The sequence below is a fragment of the Mustela nivalis genome, assembly GCF_964662115.1.
Source record: "Mustela nivalis genome assembly, chromosome: 10".
NCBI classification, from domain to species: domain Eukaryota; kingdom Metazoa; phylum Chordata; class Mammalia; order Carnivora; family Mustelidae; genus Mustela; species Mustela nivalis.
This window is the reverse complement of record NC_139029.1, coordinates 38,635,346-38,649,411: the sequence shown is the minus strand read 5'-3', so window position 1 is coordinate 38,649,411 and position 14,066 is coordinate 38,635,346. Positions and strand designations below refer to the sequence as shown.

The following is a 14,066-nucleotide window of genomic DNA, read 5'->3' as shown; positions in this document are numbered from 1 at the left end:
TGCCTCAAAAAGTTAAAAATAGAACTATCATCACTTTTATTCAACATTTTACTGGAAGTTCTATCCAGTGCATTAAGTCAAAGAAAGGAAGTGAAAGACTTCAGTTTGTGAATTGAAAATAAGAAACAAGTATTATTATGGTTATGTTGACATGGTTTTGTGCAGTTAAAATCATAAGGAATCTATAGAAAAGCTACTGAAAGTAAATCAGTATATAATTTTAAAAATTTAAAAATAATTTTAAGAGAAGAATACCACTTATAGTAGCATTCAGAAATCACTTAGAGATAAATTAAAACACATATGGGATAAATTTTACTGGGAAAATAAAATTTAAATTAATGTGGACAGATTTTTATTCATCAGAAGTCTCAGTATTGTTAAGATACCAGTTCTCCCCAGTGGATTATAGAGTCACTGCAATCCCAGTAAAAATCTTAGCTGGCCTTTTTATTTTTTTTTTTTTAAAGATTTTATATATTTATTTGTTTGACAAGCAGAGATCACAAGTAGGCAGAAAGAGAGGAAGGAAAGCAGGCTTCCCACTGAGCAAAGAGCCTGATGTGGGGCTTGATCCCAGGACCCTGAGATCATGACCCAAGCCAAAGGTAGAGGCTTAAACCACTGAGCCACCCAGGCAACCCCTTAGCTGGCTTTTTGCATAGAAATTGACAAACTGATGCTAAATTTACATGGAGAAGAAAAGACCTACGATAGCTAAAATTTCTTAGAAAAGCAGCAGATACTTATCTCTTTCTAAGATTTACTATAAATTTACTATAAATACAGTGTCCTTACTGGCAGGAGATTAGATGTATAGATGAATAGAACACAGTAGAATCCATAAATGGATTCCCAGGTATAACTAATTGGTGATAGTTGCCAAAGTATTCGGTAGGGAAAGGGCTTTTCTTCTTTATAAAAAAAAATTGTGGCCAGTTTTACATAACATAAAATTTACCATTGAAAATTGGACTCCTCATGTACTGAATGGGAAGGTAAAATGATTCATGCTGTGGAGAACAGTTTGATGACTCCTCAAAAAGTTAAGCATAGTTACCATATGACCCAGCATTTCTACTCTTTGATATATATATATATCTCCAAGAAAATTAAAAAATTCTATCCAAACAAAAACATGTACATAAATGTTCATAGCAGTTTTTATTCTTAATAGTCAAAATATAGAGACAACCCAACTGTCCCATCAATGGATAAATAGATAAAAAGTGTACTATAGACATACATAAAAGGAATGAAGTATTGATACATGCTATAATATGGATGACCTCAAAAACATACTAAGTGGGAAAACCCAGACACAAAAAGTCACAAATTGTATGATTCCATGGATATGAAACCTCCAGAAGTGGTAAATCTAGAAATAGGAAGCAAGTTGGTTATTGCAAGGAAATGGGAGGAAGAAAGAATGGGGAGCGACTGTTAACAGGCATGAGGTTTTCTTTCAGAGTAATGAAAATGTTTTAGAACTTGATAAAGGTCGTGGTTGTACGATCCTAAACATAGTGAATTGCTACTAAATTGTACACTTTAATTTTATGTTACGTGAATTTCACTTCAATTTTGAAAGATGTGTTTCTTCATGGTAAGGGGTTCACTTGTAGTATAAAATAATATTCCTTGTTTTAAAAACCCGGTATTCTATCTAGGAGAGCAAGGGTAGAACCAGATATATGTTCAAGGAAAGGTGTAGGCAAGAAATGGGAAATGAAGAGACCAGTAGGGACATACACTAAAAAATAGGAGCCCAAAAGTTAATGTACTTTCTAATTGTTAATGACTAATTCTGAATGAGGGACACTTAACAGCAGTCTAGAACTATAAAAAGAACCATACAGAGGAAATATATTTAAAGAACTGGCCTATCTTTTGTGGCAGAGAAAGAAACTAGTTGGTGGTGCCTGAAGGAATATTCTGAGTCTTTCTCACTTTAGGAGATTTCCTGGGGGAAAAAAACTGATCCAGAAAAATCCAGCATATGCAATAATAAATAATGAATAAGGGAAGGGCACTGCGTCAGTATCCACTTGTCTCCGCACTGTAACTGTACTTTACCTATTGAATTGTTTTGGCACCTTTTTCAAAAATCATTTGGCTGTAGATGTATGGGTTTATTTCTGGACTCTCATTTCTGTTGTATTGGTCTATATGTCTATCCTGTATCTGTATCACTCTGGATATTGTAGCTTTGAAATCAGAATTGTGAGTCTTTTGACTTTGATTTTTTTTCCTTTCACCTCAAGATTGTTTTCACTCTTTTTTAAAGATTTTATTTATTTATTTGACAGGCAGAGATCACAGGTAGTCAGAGAGGCAAGCAGAGAGAGAGAGGAGGAAGCAGGCTCCCCGCAGAGCAGAGAGCCCAACTCGGGGCTCCATCCTAGGACCCTGGGATCATGACCTGAGCTGAAGGCAGAAGCTTTAACCCACTGAGCCACCCAGGTGCTCCAAGATTGTTTTCACTCTTCTGGCCTCTTGGATTTCTCTTTGAATTTGAGGATCAGCTTTTCCATTTTACAAAAAAGGCTGTGGGAATTTTGATAAGGATTCCATTGAATATGTACATTTCTTTGGGTGGTATAACCTATTAATGGTACTAAGTCTCCCAAGCCATGAACACTGGATGTCTTGTCACTTATTTAGGTTTTTTAAAATCTTGCTGAGCAGTGTTTTATAGTTTTCAGTATATACGTTTTTTACTTCCTTGGTTAAATTTATTTCTATATATTTTATTCATTTAGACCATATCATAAATGGAATTATTTTCTCAATATCCTTTCCGGATTATTCATTGCTAGTGTATGGAGATACAACTAAATTTTGTGTATTGATCTTTTATCCTGAAGTTTTGCTGAATTTATTAGCTGTAACAGTTGTGTGCATGTGTGTGTGTGTGTGTGTGTGTGTGTGTAGTCCTTTTGATTTTCTATGTCTAAGATCATCATATCTGGGAATAGAGGTAGTTCTACTTTTTCTGATTTTGATGTCTTTTATTATTTTTTTCTTGCCTAATTGATCTGGCTAGAATTTCCAATATAATGTTGCAAAGAAGTGGCAAGGGTGGCTTTTCTTACCTTGTTCTTGATCTTAGGGTAAAGGTTTTTAGTCTTTCATCATTGAGTATGCTGTTAGTTGTAGGTTCTTCATAAATATCTTTTATGTCAAAGAAGTTCCCTTTTATTCATAATTTACGTGCTTTTATCATGAAAGTTTGGATTTTTTAGATACTTTTCCTGCATTGTTTAAACTGATTTTGTTTTGTTTTGTCTTTCTTTCAGTCTTTATATGGGTGTAATGATTCCTTTGTGTTGAACCACTTTTGCAATCCTGGAGTTTGTGTATTGATCTCCTTTTAATATATATAAAAATCTCCTTTTAATATATTCTGGCTTGCTAGTATTTTGTTGAGGACTTTTGCATCTATATCTACAATGGATATTGGTCTGTGTAGTTTTCATTTTTTGTGCTCTCTTTGTTTGACTTTGTTACTGGGATGCTTCTGACCTCATAGAATGACTTAGGAGGTTTTCCTTTGTTAGTCTTTTGGGGAAGATTTATAGGATTAGTGTTAATTCTTCTTTAAATGGTAGAATTCAGCAGTGAAGCCATCTGGTCCTTGGTTTTTCTTTACTGGGATGCTTTTGATTACTGATATAATCTGTTTGTTATAAGTCAGTTTGGATCTTCTATTTCTTCTTGAGTCAGTTTTGGTAGATAGTATGTTTCTAGGAAATTCTCTCATTTCATATAGGTTATTTAATTTGTTGACATACAGTTATTCATAGTGTTATTTTCATTTTTATTTCTGTGAGGTCAGTAGTCATATTCCTACTTTCACTTCTGGTTTTTGTAATTTGAGTCTTCTCTCTTTTCCTTATTCAGTCTAGCTAAAGGTTTGTCAGTTTTGTTAATCTTTTTGAAGAATTGATCTTTGTTGATATTCTTTTTTTTTCTATTCTTTGTTTTATTAGTCTCTAATTTTTATTATTTCTTCCTGTTGCTGGCTTTAAGTTTAGGGTTGTTTTTTTTTCTGTTTTTTTTTAAGGTATAAAGTTAGATTATTGATTTTAAATCTTTTTTGATTTAAGGTTTTATTTGACAGAGAGAGAGTGTGTGTATGTGCAAGTCAGGGGAGGAACAGAGGGAGGGAGACAAGCAGACTATGCACTGAGTACAGAGCCACATGCTGGGCTTGATCCCATGACCCTGAGATCCCATGACCTGAGCTGAAACCAAGAGTTGCACGCTCCACTGACTGAGCCATCCAGGTGTCCCCTAAATCTTTCTTTAAAGCAGATAATTTACAAGTGTAAATTCCTTTTTGGTCATAAGATATTTTGTATGATTTCAGTCTTTTAAAATTCATTGAAAGTTGTTTTCATATGTTTCATCTTAGGAAATGTTCCATTAACACTTAAGAAAAATAGTGTTTACGTTGTTTTTGGGTGGAGCATTCTACAATTATTGTAACTAGTCAGTTTATACTATTTTTTAAGTTCTCTCTTTCCTTACTGATATCTTTTTAAGACAGACTGTATTTGAGAGAGAGCGAGCATGAGAGGGGAGAGGGTCAGAGGGAGAAGGAGACTCCTTGCAGAGCAGGGAACCCAATCTGGGACTCCATCCTTGGACTCAGGATGATGAAGGCAGTTGCTTTACCAACTGAGCCACCCAGATGCCTTCCTTACTGATGTTCTGTTGAGTTCTGTCCTTTATGGAAGGTAGGATTTTGGTATCCTGTTACTATTACTGTAGAACTGTTACTGTAGAACTATTTCTTCTTTCAGTTCTGTCAATTTTTTCTTCATTTACTTTGGAGGCTCTGATATTAGGTATGTATATATTTCTTATTTTTATAAGATAAATTGTTTCTTTTATCAGTGTATAATGTCCTTTTTATTCTCTTATAAAATTTTTGGATTTATTTATTTATTTAAAAATTTTTTTTTTTAATTTTTTAAAGATTTTATTTATTTGACAGAGAGAGATCACAAGTAGGCAGAGAGGGAGGCAGAGAGAGAGGAGGAAGCAGGCTCCCTGCTGAGCAGAGAGCCCGATGCGGGACTCGATCCCAGGACCCTGAGATCATGACCTGAGCCGAAGGCAGCGGCTTAACCCACTGAGCCACCCAGGCGCCCAAAATTTTTGGATTTAAAGTCTACTTTATCTGATATTAGAATAGCCGTCCAACCTTTCTTTTGGTTACTAATTGCACATATATTTTTTTCATTCTTTCACTTTTCACCCCTGTGTCTTTGGATCTGAAGTGAGTCTTTTGTAGACAGCGTATAGTTGGATCATGTCTTTTTATCCATTCTGCTTATCTCTGCCTTCTTATTGGAGAGTGTAATCCATTTACACCTAAAGTAATGCCTTTAGTTGGATATTTTGCTGTTTGTTTTTGGCATGTCATTCTTTTCCCCTCAATTTTCTTGATTCTTTACTATCTTCTTTTTGTTTAGTTAACTTTTTTGTATTGAACTGTTTTGATTCCTCTCTCGTTTCTATTTCTGTAAGTTATTTTCTTAGTAGTTACTCTAGGGATTATAGCCTCTCCAATTTATAACGATCTATTTTGAATTAATACCAGCTCAGGAGTGCCTGGGTGGCTCAGTCTTAAGCATCTGCCTTTGGCTCAGGTCATGATCCTAGGGCCTTGGGATTGATTGGGCTCCCTGCTCAGCAGGAACCCTGCTTCTCCCTCTCCCATTTCCTCTGCTTGTGTTCCCTCTCTCACTGTGTTTCTATCAAATAAATAAATTAAAAATAAAATCTTAAAAAAAAAAAAAAACCCAAACAAACCCTTAGCCTCTGTAGTGTATAAAATCTTTTCCTGTATAGCTCCATTTCTCCTTCTTTATGTTATCACATCTTGCATCTTTATACATTCTGTGCTCATTAATGTCAGTTTATAATTTTTATTTTGTGCATTTGTTTGTGAAATCATGTAAAAAAAAAAGTTATAAACCAAAAATACAGTAATACTGGCTTTTGTATTTACCTATGTAATTACTTTTACCAGTGTTATTTATTTCTTTTTAGGGTTTCCAGTTACTGTCTCAGGTCCTTTTGTTTCCCCTAGTGGACTTCCTTACTATTTCTTGTAGCATAGGTCTAATAGTGACAGCCTCCTTTAACTTTGTTCATCTAGGAATGTCTTAATTTTCCTTTTAGATGTAAAGGATCAGTTTTTTGCTTTTGGTTATTATTTGTGTGTGTGTGTGTGTGTGTGTGTGTGCGCGCGTGCGCGCGCTTTTTAAAATTTTAAATTTTTAAAATTTATTTTTTAAGTTTTTTAAAATCTAAATTCAGTTAATTAACATATAGTGTATTATTTAGTTCCAGACGTAGAGGTCACTGTTTCATCAGTTGCATATAAACCCAGTGCTCATTTTATCACATGTCCTCCTTAATAGTCATAACCCAGTTACTCTATCCCCCCTCTTTTTTTGGTTCTTTAAATATATATCATGCCACTGCTTTTTGGCATTTATACTTTCTGATGAGAAATTAACAGTTAATTTTATTGGGGAATCTCTCGTGTATGAAGTACTTATTTCTTTTATACTTTCATGATTCTTTTTGGCTTTTGATCTCTCAATTGCAATTGTTTTGGTATGGATGTCTTTGCATTTATTCTTTCAGGACTCTGTTGAATGTTTTAAATGTGTAGTTTCTTGTCCCCCCCCCCCCCCCCCCAAATGCAGTAAGTTTTTAGCCATTATTTCTTCAAATATTTTTTCTGCTTCTTTATTTCTTCTCATTCGGGAGCTCCCTATTATGGCTCTATTGGTACGTTTGGTGGGGTCTTACATATCTCTTCAGCTTTGTTCATTTTTCTTTGTGCTCCTCAGACTGGATAATTGCACTTAATCTACCCTCAAGTTCTCTGATCCTTCTGTCTTCTCATAGTTACTATTGAAACTCTGTGGTTAAATTTTCATTTCAGTTATTGTACTTTTCAGCCCTAGAATTTTTTTCTTTGTTTCCTTTTGAACTAATTTGTATCTCTTTACCAATAGTCTCTATTTGTTGTGCATTGTCTTTTTGGTTCCCATTAGCTCTTTGTCCATGGATTCTTTGAACTCTGAGAATATTTAAGATGATGATTGAGTCTTTGCCCAGTAAGTCTGATGTCTCTTCTTCCTCATAGACAGTTTCTGTCAGTTTCTCCTTTGAATGGGTCATACTTTCTTATTTCTTAGCATACATTACAATTTCCTTTTTGAAAAATGATTATTTTAAATATTGTGTAACTCTGGAAATTAGATTCTTCCTCCTCCACCTATGGTTTGTTTTTTGTTGCTTTCTGTGGGTTGTTTTCTGTAGCTTTCTATGGGTTGTTTTCTGTTTGTTTACTGACTTTTCTAAACTGTTTTTATAATTTTTTTTGGTGATGAGCTGTCTCTGTCTCAAGTCTGCTTGGGCTACCATGATAACATACCATAGAAAAGATTTATATTCTCATAGTTCGAAGGGTGAAAGTGAGATCGTGTTGCTAGCATGATTGATTTCTGGTGAGAACTCTCTTCCTGACTTGCAGATGGCCACCTTGTCCCTTAGCTCTCACATGGCAGGGAGAAAGAGCCAGAAAGGCAGAGAGGCAGAGACACAGAGAAAGAAAACACCTACTGGTGTCTCTTCTTATAAACTGCACTAATCCCATTATAGAGGGCGCTAATCCCATTATGAGGGCCCCACCTTCATGACCTCATTTAAACCTGATTATCTCCCAAAGCCCCCCCCCCCATCTCTAAGTACCATCACAATGGGGATTAGGGATTCAGCATATGAATTTTGGTGTGTGTATATGGGTGTGGGACACAGATATTCTGTACATAATAGTCTCTGAAATCTTTTCTTCTTTAGCTGTGGTCTGCTAGTAGTAGGAGAGAGATTTCCTTGAATATTTTAAGTAAAAAAAGAAAAGAGAAAAAAAGAGAAGAAAGAAAATCCTTTCTTAGTCTTTGCACACTGGCTTTGTGTTGTAGCACTCTAACACTTAGGCTGTTTACTACTGTGTCTTTACTTCCTGTTTCTGCTAAGCCTAGAGATGAGCGAGTAGTTTTCTCAGGTCTTTTCTGACTAGGTTTCTTGCCTTGCACGTATGTATGGCTTTCTAAATGTTTTTTAATGTCCTAATTTCCCAAAGAAACCCTTGCCATTTTTTCTTTCAGGTTTTTGGCATATCTTGCTGTTCGCTTTAACTGGAATATTTTTTTCTCAGGTGGCAATGCGTTTTTCATTTGCCTTAAAATTTTTTCTGAAGAATGCCCTCTGCATAGCTGCTCTTCTGTACTAAGAGATTTTCAAGTTGTTAAAATAAAGGAGAGAGCCTTGAGTCAGTCCTGCAGGTAGCCCTGCACAGGTCACAGCAGACAAACACATATTCTTTGAGAACAGAGTCTGCTCTGCTCCATCTAGAACCAGGGACCAAGGTTCAGCTGTTGAAATGTGGGCTTGTATATTCAAGACTGCCACAGAGCCAGGAGTGGGGAAAGGGAAGTAAAAACATCATAAAGCTTTCACCTGTTTTGAAGTACCTTTTTCATGTATCAGCATTTGTTTGGTTGATGTAAACTTTTGACTAATTTCCAGAGTTTTGAGAAATTTTATTCTGACACCATTTTTAAGTATTTCTATGGAGGGGATAGCCTCTTGGAACTACCTCCTACATTTTTTTCTGAGGGAAAAAAGGATGATGTCATTGAGGAAGTATTTTTGCTGGTGCTTTCTGATATTTGTTGCTGTTAGGCTCACAGTTACCCCCTATAGTTTTTCTCTCCTGTTCCCCCTGTGCAACTTCTGCCCTATCTTAATTCTTCTTAGCTGCTTTTATTAGTATTTTAGAACCTTTCGTTATCCCTGCTTTTTTCATTTGGCTTAAAATAAAGATCACATTTTTTAATGTCTTGTTTGCTTTGTTGCATTTTTATGGTATCAAGGAATCAAATTTTGTCCTGCCTTGCTCCCCAAATGTCCCTCTTGGTGCTTGTAGTCAACCCTTATTCCTACCCTAAGCCTCTGGTAATAATATGTTTTTTGTTTTTATAATTTTGTCTTTTCTAAAATGTCACATAGTTGGAATTACACAGTATGTATCCTTTTGAGATTGGCTTTCACTTAGCATAATGCATTTGAGGATTTCTCCACATTGTTTTGAGTTGTCAATAATTTGTTCATTTTTGTTGCTGAATAGTTTTCTGTTGTATGAATGTATAGTTGAAGGACATTTGGGCAGTCTTCTATTTTCACTGATTATGAATAAAGCTGTTGTAAACTTTCATTTTATAATTTCATGTGAATGTAAATTGATTTCTTTTGGGTAAGTAAATACCTAGGAAGTGGGATTACTGTGTCATAACTTTCTTAGAAATTGCCTGTTTTGTAAAGTGGCCATATAATTTTGAGATACATTTGTACATCACACATATGTCAGTGTAGAGAGTTCTGTTTTTTCTGCATCCTTACCATCACTTTATATTGTTAGTGTTTTGGATTTTAGCCCTCTAATGTATAGAAGTGGAATCTCACTGTGTTTGTTTTACATTTACCTATTGATTAATGCTGTTGAGCATTTTTTCGTGTATATTTGTGGATCTTCTTTGGGGAAGTTTCTGTTGAAATCTTTTGCTATTTGTTATTTATTTTAATTGAGTTTTGAGAATTCTTATATTGTAGTTATTCGTCCTTTGTTAGATGTGTTTTGTAGTATTTTCTCCCAGTCTATGGCTTGCCTTTTCATTCTCTTAACAGTGTCTTTCAAAGAGCAGTAGTTCTTTCTTTTAAAGAAGTCCATTTTATAAATTTTTTGGGTTTTGCTTTTGCTCTTGTATCTAAAACTCATGAAGATTCCTTCCTATGTTTTCAGTATTAAAGATAGAATGAAAGTCGTAAATGTAATTGAAAAATTTTTAGTATCCATGTTAAAAAAATTAAGGAGAAGCAGGTGAAATTAATTTAAGCATTTAAAAAAAAGGATTTTATTTATTTTTACTTATTTGACAGAGACACAGTGAGAGAGGGAACACAAGCAGGGGAAGTGAGAGAGGGAGAAGTAGTCTTCCCGCTGAGCAGGGAGCCCAACGTAGGGCACAATCCCAACACTCTGGTATCATGACCTGAGCCAAAGGTTGACACTTAATGACTGAGTCACCCAGGTGCCCCTAAACATTATGTTTTAATTAGGCCAACATTTTCAAAGTGGTTGTCTCAATACACATTGAATAGAAAATTATTATTTTTATGATATTTAAAGATTTTATTTTTAAGTAATCTCTGTATCCAGTGTGGGGCTTGAACTTATAACCTGGAAATCAAGAGCTGCATGCTCTACCAATTGAGCCAGCTAGATGCCACACAAAATTAATAATAAGTATTTACATTTTTATTTTTGTACTAAATCCTGTCCTCATGTGTATTTAACACAGCACATCTTAAGTCACTTGAGGCACATTTCAGGGTCTCACTAGCCATGTATGTCTAGTGGTCACCATAAGCAGATGGCACAGATCTGCAAGTCTTAGAGTTTTAGGTTTTACTTTAAATCTGTTATTTATTTTAAGTTAAATTTTGTATAAGGTATATAAGGTATGGATTGCATGTCTTTTTTTTTACATGGTTGTCTGTGAGAAACTTTTTTTTTTTTTTTAAAGTAGGCTCCAGGGGTGCCTGAGTGGCTCAGTGGGTTAAAGCCTCTGCCTTCGGCTCAGGTCATGATCCCAGGGTCCTGGGATAGAGCCCGAGTTGGGCTCTCTGCTCAGCAGGGAGCCTGGTCTCCTCCTTCTCTCTCTGCCTGCCTCTCTGCCTTCTTGTAATCTCTCTCCGTCAAATAAATAAATAAAATCTTGAAAAAAAAAAAAAAAGTAAGCTCCATGCCCAGTGTGGAGCCACATTGAAACTTTTTATAGGGGCGCCTGGGTGGCTCAGTCGGTTGTGTCTGCTTTTGGCTTAGGTGATGATCCCAGGGTTGTGGAACAAGTCCCTGCTGAGCAGGGAGCCTGCTTCTCCCTCTCCCTGTGCCTGCTGCCCTGTCTACTTGTGCTCTTTCTTTGTGAAATAAATAAATAAAATCTTAAAAAAAAAAAAAAAGAAACTTTTTAGTAAAAGTTGTTTTGGGCAATTAGAAATCTCCAGATCATTCTGAGCTCCAAAGTTCAACATTTAGATATGCTTTCTTTTATTGCTTTAATTTATTGTCTTTTATTTCAGTGTAATGTAAATTTATTTTATAATTAACAATTTTGAAACCATATTTGTAAAATGCTCAGAAGTGTTAGGTATTTAGTGGCTTTATTCATATGCCTTTTTAAAAGTGAAATAGCATGTTTATGCTTTTTATTTTTTTAAGATTAACCTCTTCATTCCCAAAGTTGTATCTAAAATTCTCACTTTGCTTCCAGGCATGTACTGGCATTGAAAATATTGATGAAGCTATTACATTGCTTGAACAGAATAATTGGGACTTAGTGGTAAGTACTTTTATTTTTGTTCTTTTTTCCAGCTTTATTGAGATATAACTGATGTATAACATTGTTTAAATTTAAGGTGTATAGTGATGATTTGATACACATACATATTTTGAAATGATCATCACAATAAGGTGAGTTAACACATTCATCACTTTATATGGTTACTTTTTTGTGTGTGGTTAGAACTTCTAAGATTTACTTTTTAAAGCTATTTTCAAGTATACAGTGTAGTACTGTTAACTGTAGTTACCTTGCTATACATTACATTGCCAGAACTTATTCCTTTTATACTTTGAAGTTTGTGTTCTTTGATCACTTTCACTCACTGTCCCCCATCCCTAGCAATCAGCAATCTAATCTGTTTCTATGAATTCCATTTTCTTTTAGATTCCACATGTAAGTGAGATCATACAATATTTGTTTTTCCCTCTCTGAGTTATTTCAAGAAATTTTTTCTGTTTTTTGGACCAGTAATCAAATTTTATTAATTCTTCCATGTCTTTAATGTTCTTTATAGGTGATTTAGCATATCATAGCCCATTTATAACTCTAATCTAAATGAATAAACTCTGAATGTCTTTAATATGAAGTTTGTATTTAGTTTAGTAGTAAATTACTAAATTATTATGAATTCTTAGATAATTTGAACAATTCTTAAAGTTGTTCTCTTATGTTACTATGAATTAAGGTTCCTCTTCTGTAATATTTTGGTGCAGGTGCTTGGTAGGAGAGAAAATGCAGAGTTGTCTGAATGTCAGAATAATTCTATTTGATGTTTTCCCTTCACTTTCTGGGGCTCTCACTGATGAGCATTCCTTTCTAAAACTATTAACTCACATTTTGTTGTGTGTGTGTGTTTTTAAATTTTAAAAATGATCTTTGGAGAGTTTATTATAGAAGTGGTTTAGGTTTTTGAGTGGGGGAAGGCACTAACTCAAATCCTGGCACAGCACTACACATTCACAGAATTGTAATTACAATTGCAAGGCAAACTAAACATGAATTTTTTTAACAGTACAGGAACAGTACTGGTTGTGTTGGGATGACACAGGTGTCCCTGAGGGCCTTTGAAGTCCTAAGAAAGTCTAAATTACTATTTTGAAGAAGTGTTATTTTCAAAGGTCAAAACTTGAAATGTGTGCTTATAGAACTGAAATTAGATATGTAGATATAATCAACTATCAGTTGTCTGTATGTTTTGTGTAGATTTACTGCTGTTAAAATTTTTACTTAAAATATAAAAAGCCTCTATTATCTGCTTGTACAATTAACACTTTCTAGTGTATTTTGCAAGGGTATTTCCTCTTAATTGCATGATTAAAATTTTTTTTATATAAATGAGGTAATTCTAGTCCTACGATTTTGTAATCTGCACTTTTCAATTAACAACCTGTCACGAATGTCCAGGTAAATGTGGTTAACTGCTCATTCTTTATAATGTTCATTTAATGTTTACATGGTATGCTGAGGGGTGGTTGTAACATAATAATTTTACCAATCTGTTCTATGCTTTTAGACACTTAGGATTTTTGCAGTATTTTGCTATTATACACACAACTGTAGAGAATATTCTTGGATATTCTTCCTTGCATACTTAGCTATTAATTTTCCTAAAAGTTAATAAATAAATTCAACTCATATGTGTATTTCTGTGCCAAATTGTGTGTGTGTGTGTGTGTGTGTGTGTGTGTTTGGTATTTATAGTTAAATTGCCTTCCAGGATAGTTTCACTAATTTAAATCTTTATCAAATATACACATTTTTGAGATTGCCTATTTCATTAAGCCAGAGCTTCCTTATTTTTCATATAGGGCATGTTCAGGCACTTGTCAAAATTTATAAATGTTTGTATGACCTGACTCCAAATCCATGCTTTTACCATCTTATAATCTTTTTAAAAAATATTTTTATATTCTTTTAAAAGAAGTTTTTGCGTTAATCACTTGCTGCTCATCATAACAAGTTCACTCTGTAATCCCCCACATATTTCACCCATCTCCCCTGTCCACCTCCCCTCTGAGGTGACCATTAGTTTGTTCTCTATAGTTAAGAATCTGTATCTTGATTTATGTGTGTTTCTCCTTTTTTTCCCCGCTTTGCTCCTTTGTTTTGTTTAAGTCACACATATGAGTGAAATCATATGGTATTTGTCTTTTTCTTACTGATTTATTTCACTTAGCATTATACTCTATGGCTCCACTAGTTGTAAATAGCAAGATTTCGTTCCTTTTTAATGGCCGAATAATATTCCATTGTATGTATATACCATATCTTCTTTATCCATTTGTTGATCAGTGGGCATTTGGGCCACTTCTGTAATTCGGCTATTTTAAATAATTTTGCTGTAAACCTTGGGGTGTATGTATGCCTTTGAATTAGGGTTTTTGTAATCGTTGGGTAAATACTCAGTAGTGCCATTGCTGGATTGTAGGGTAGTTCTATTTTCAACTTTTTAAGCAACCTCCATACTGTTCTTCAGAGTAGCAAAAATAAACAGTTGGGACTGCATCAATATAAAAAACTTCTGCACAGTGAAGGAAATAGTCAACAGAACTAAAAAGCAGCCTGTGGGCT

General features: G+C 34.5%; 1 protein-coding gene across 1 annotated transcript in view; it reads left to right on the top strand.

Annotated features, from left to right (window-relative positions):
- The window catches only part of FAF1 (Fas associated factor 1), a 481,294-nt gene that overhangs the window by 49,803 nt on the left and 417,425 nt on the right, over positions 1 to 14,066 (top strand). Inside the window, exon 2 of the mRNA XM_082688355.1 lies at positions 11,424 to 11,492. Within this exon, the coding sequence (XP_082544481.1) occupies positions 11,424 to 11,492 (69 nt within the window). The remainder of the gene's footprint in view (positions 1 to 11,423; positions 11,493 to 14,066) is intronic.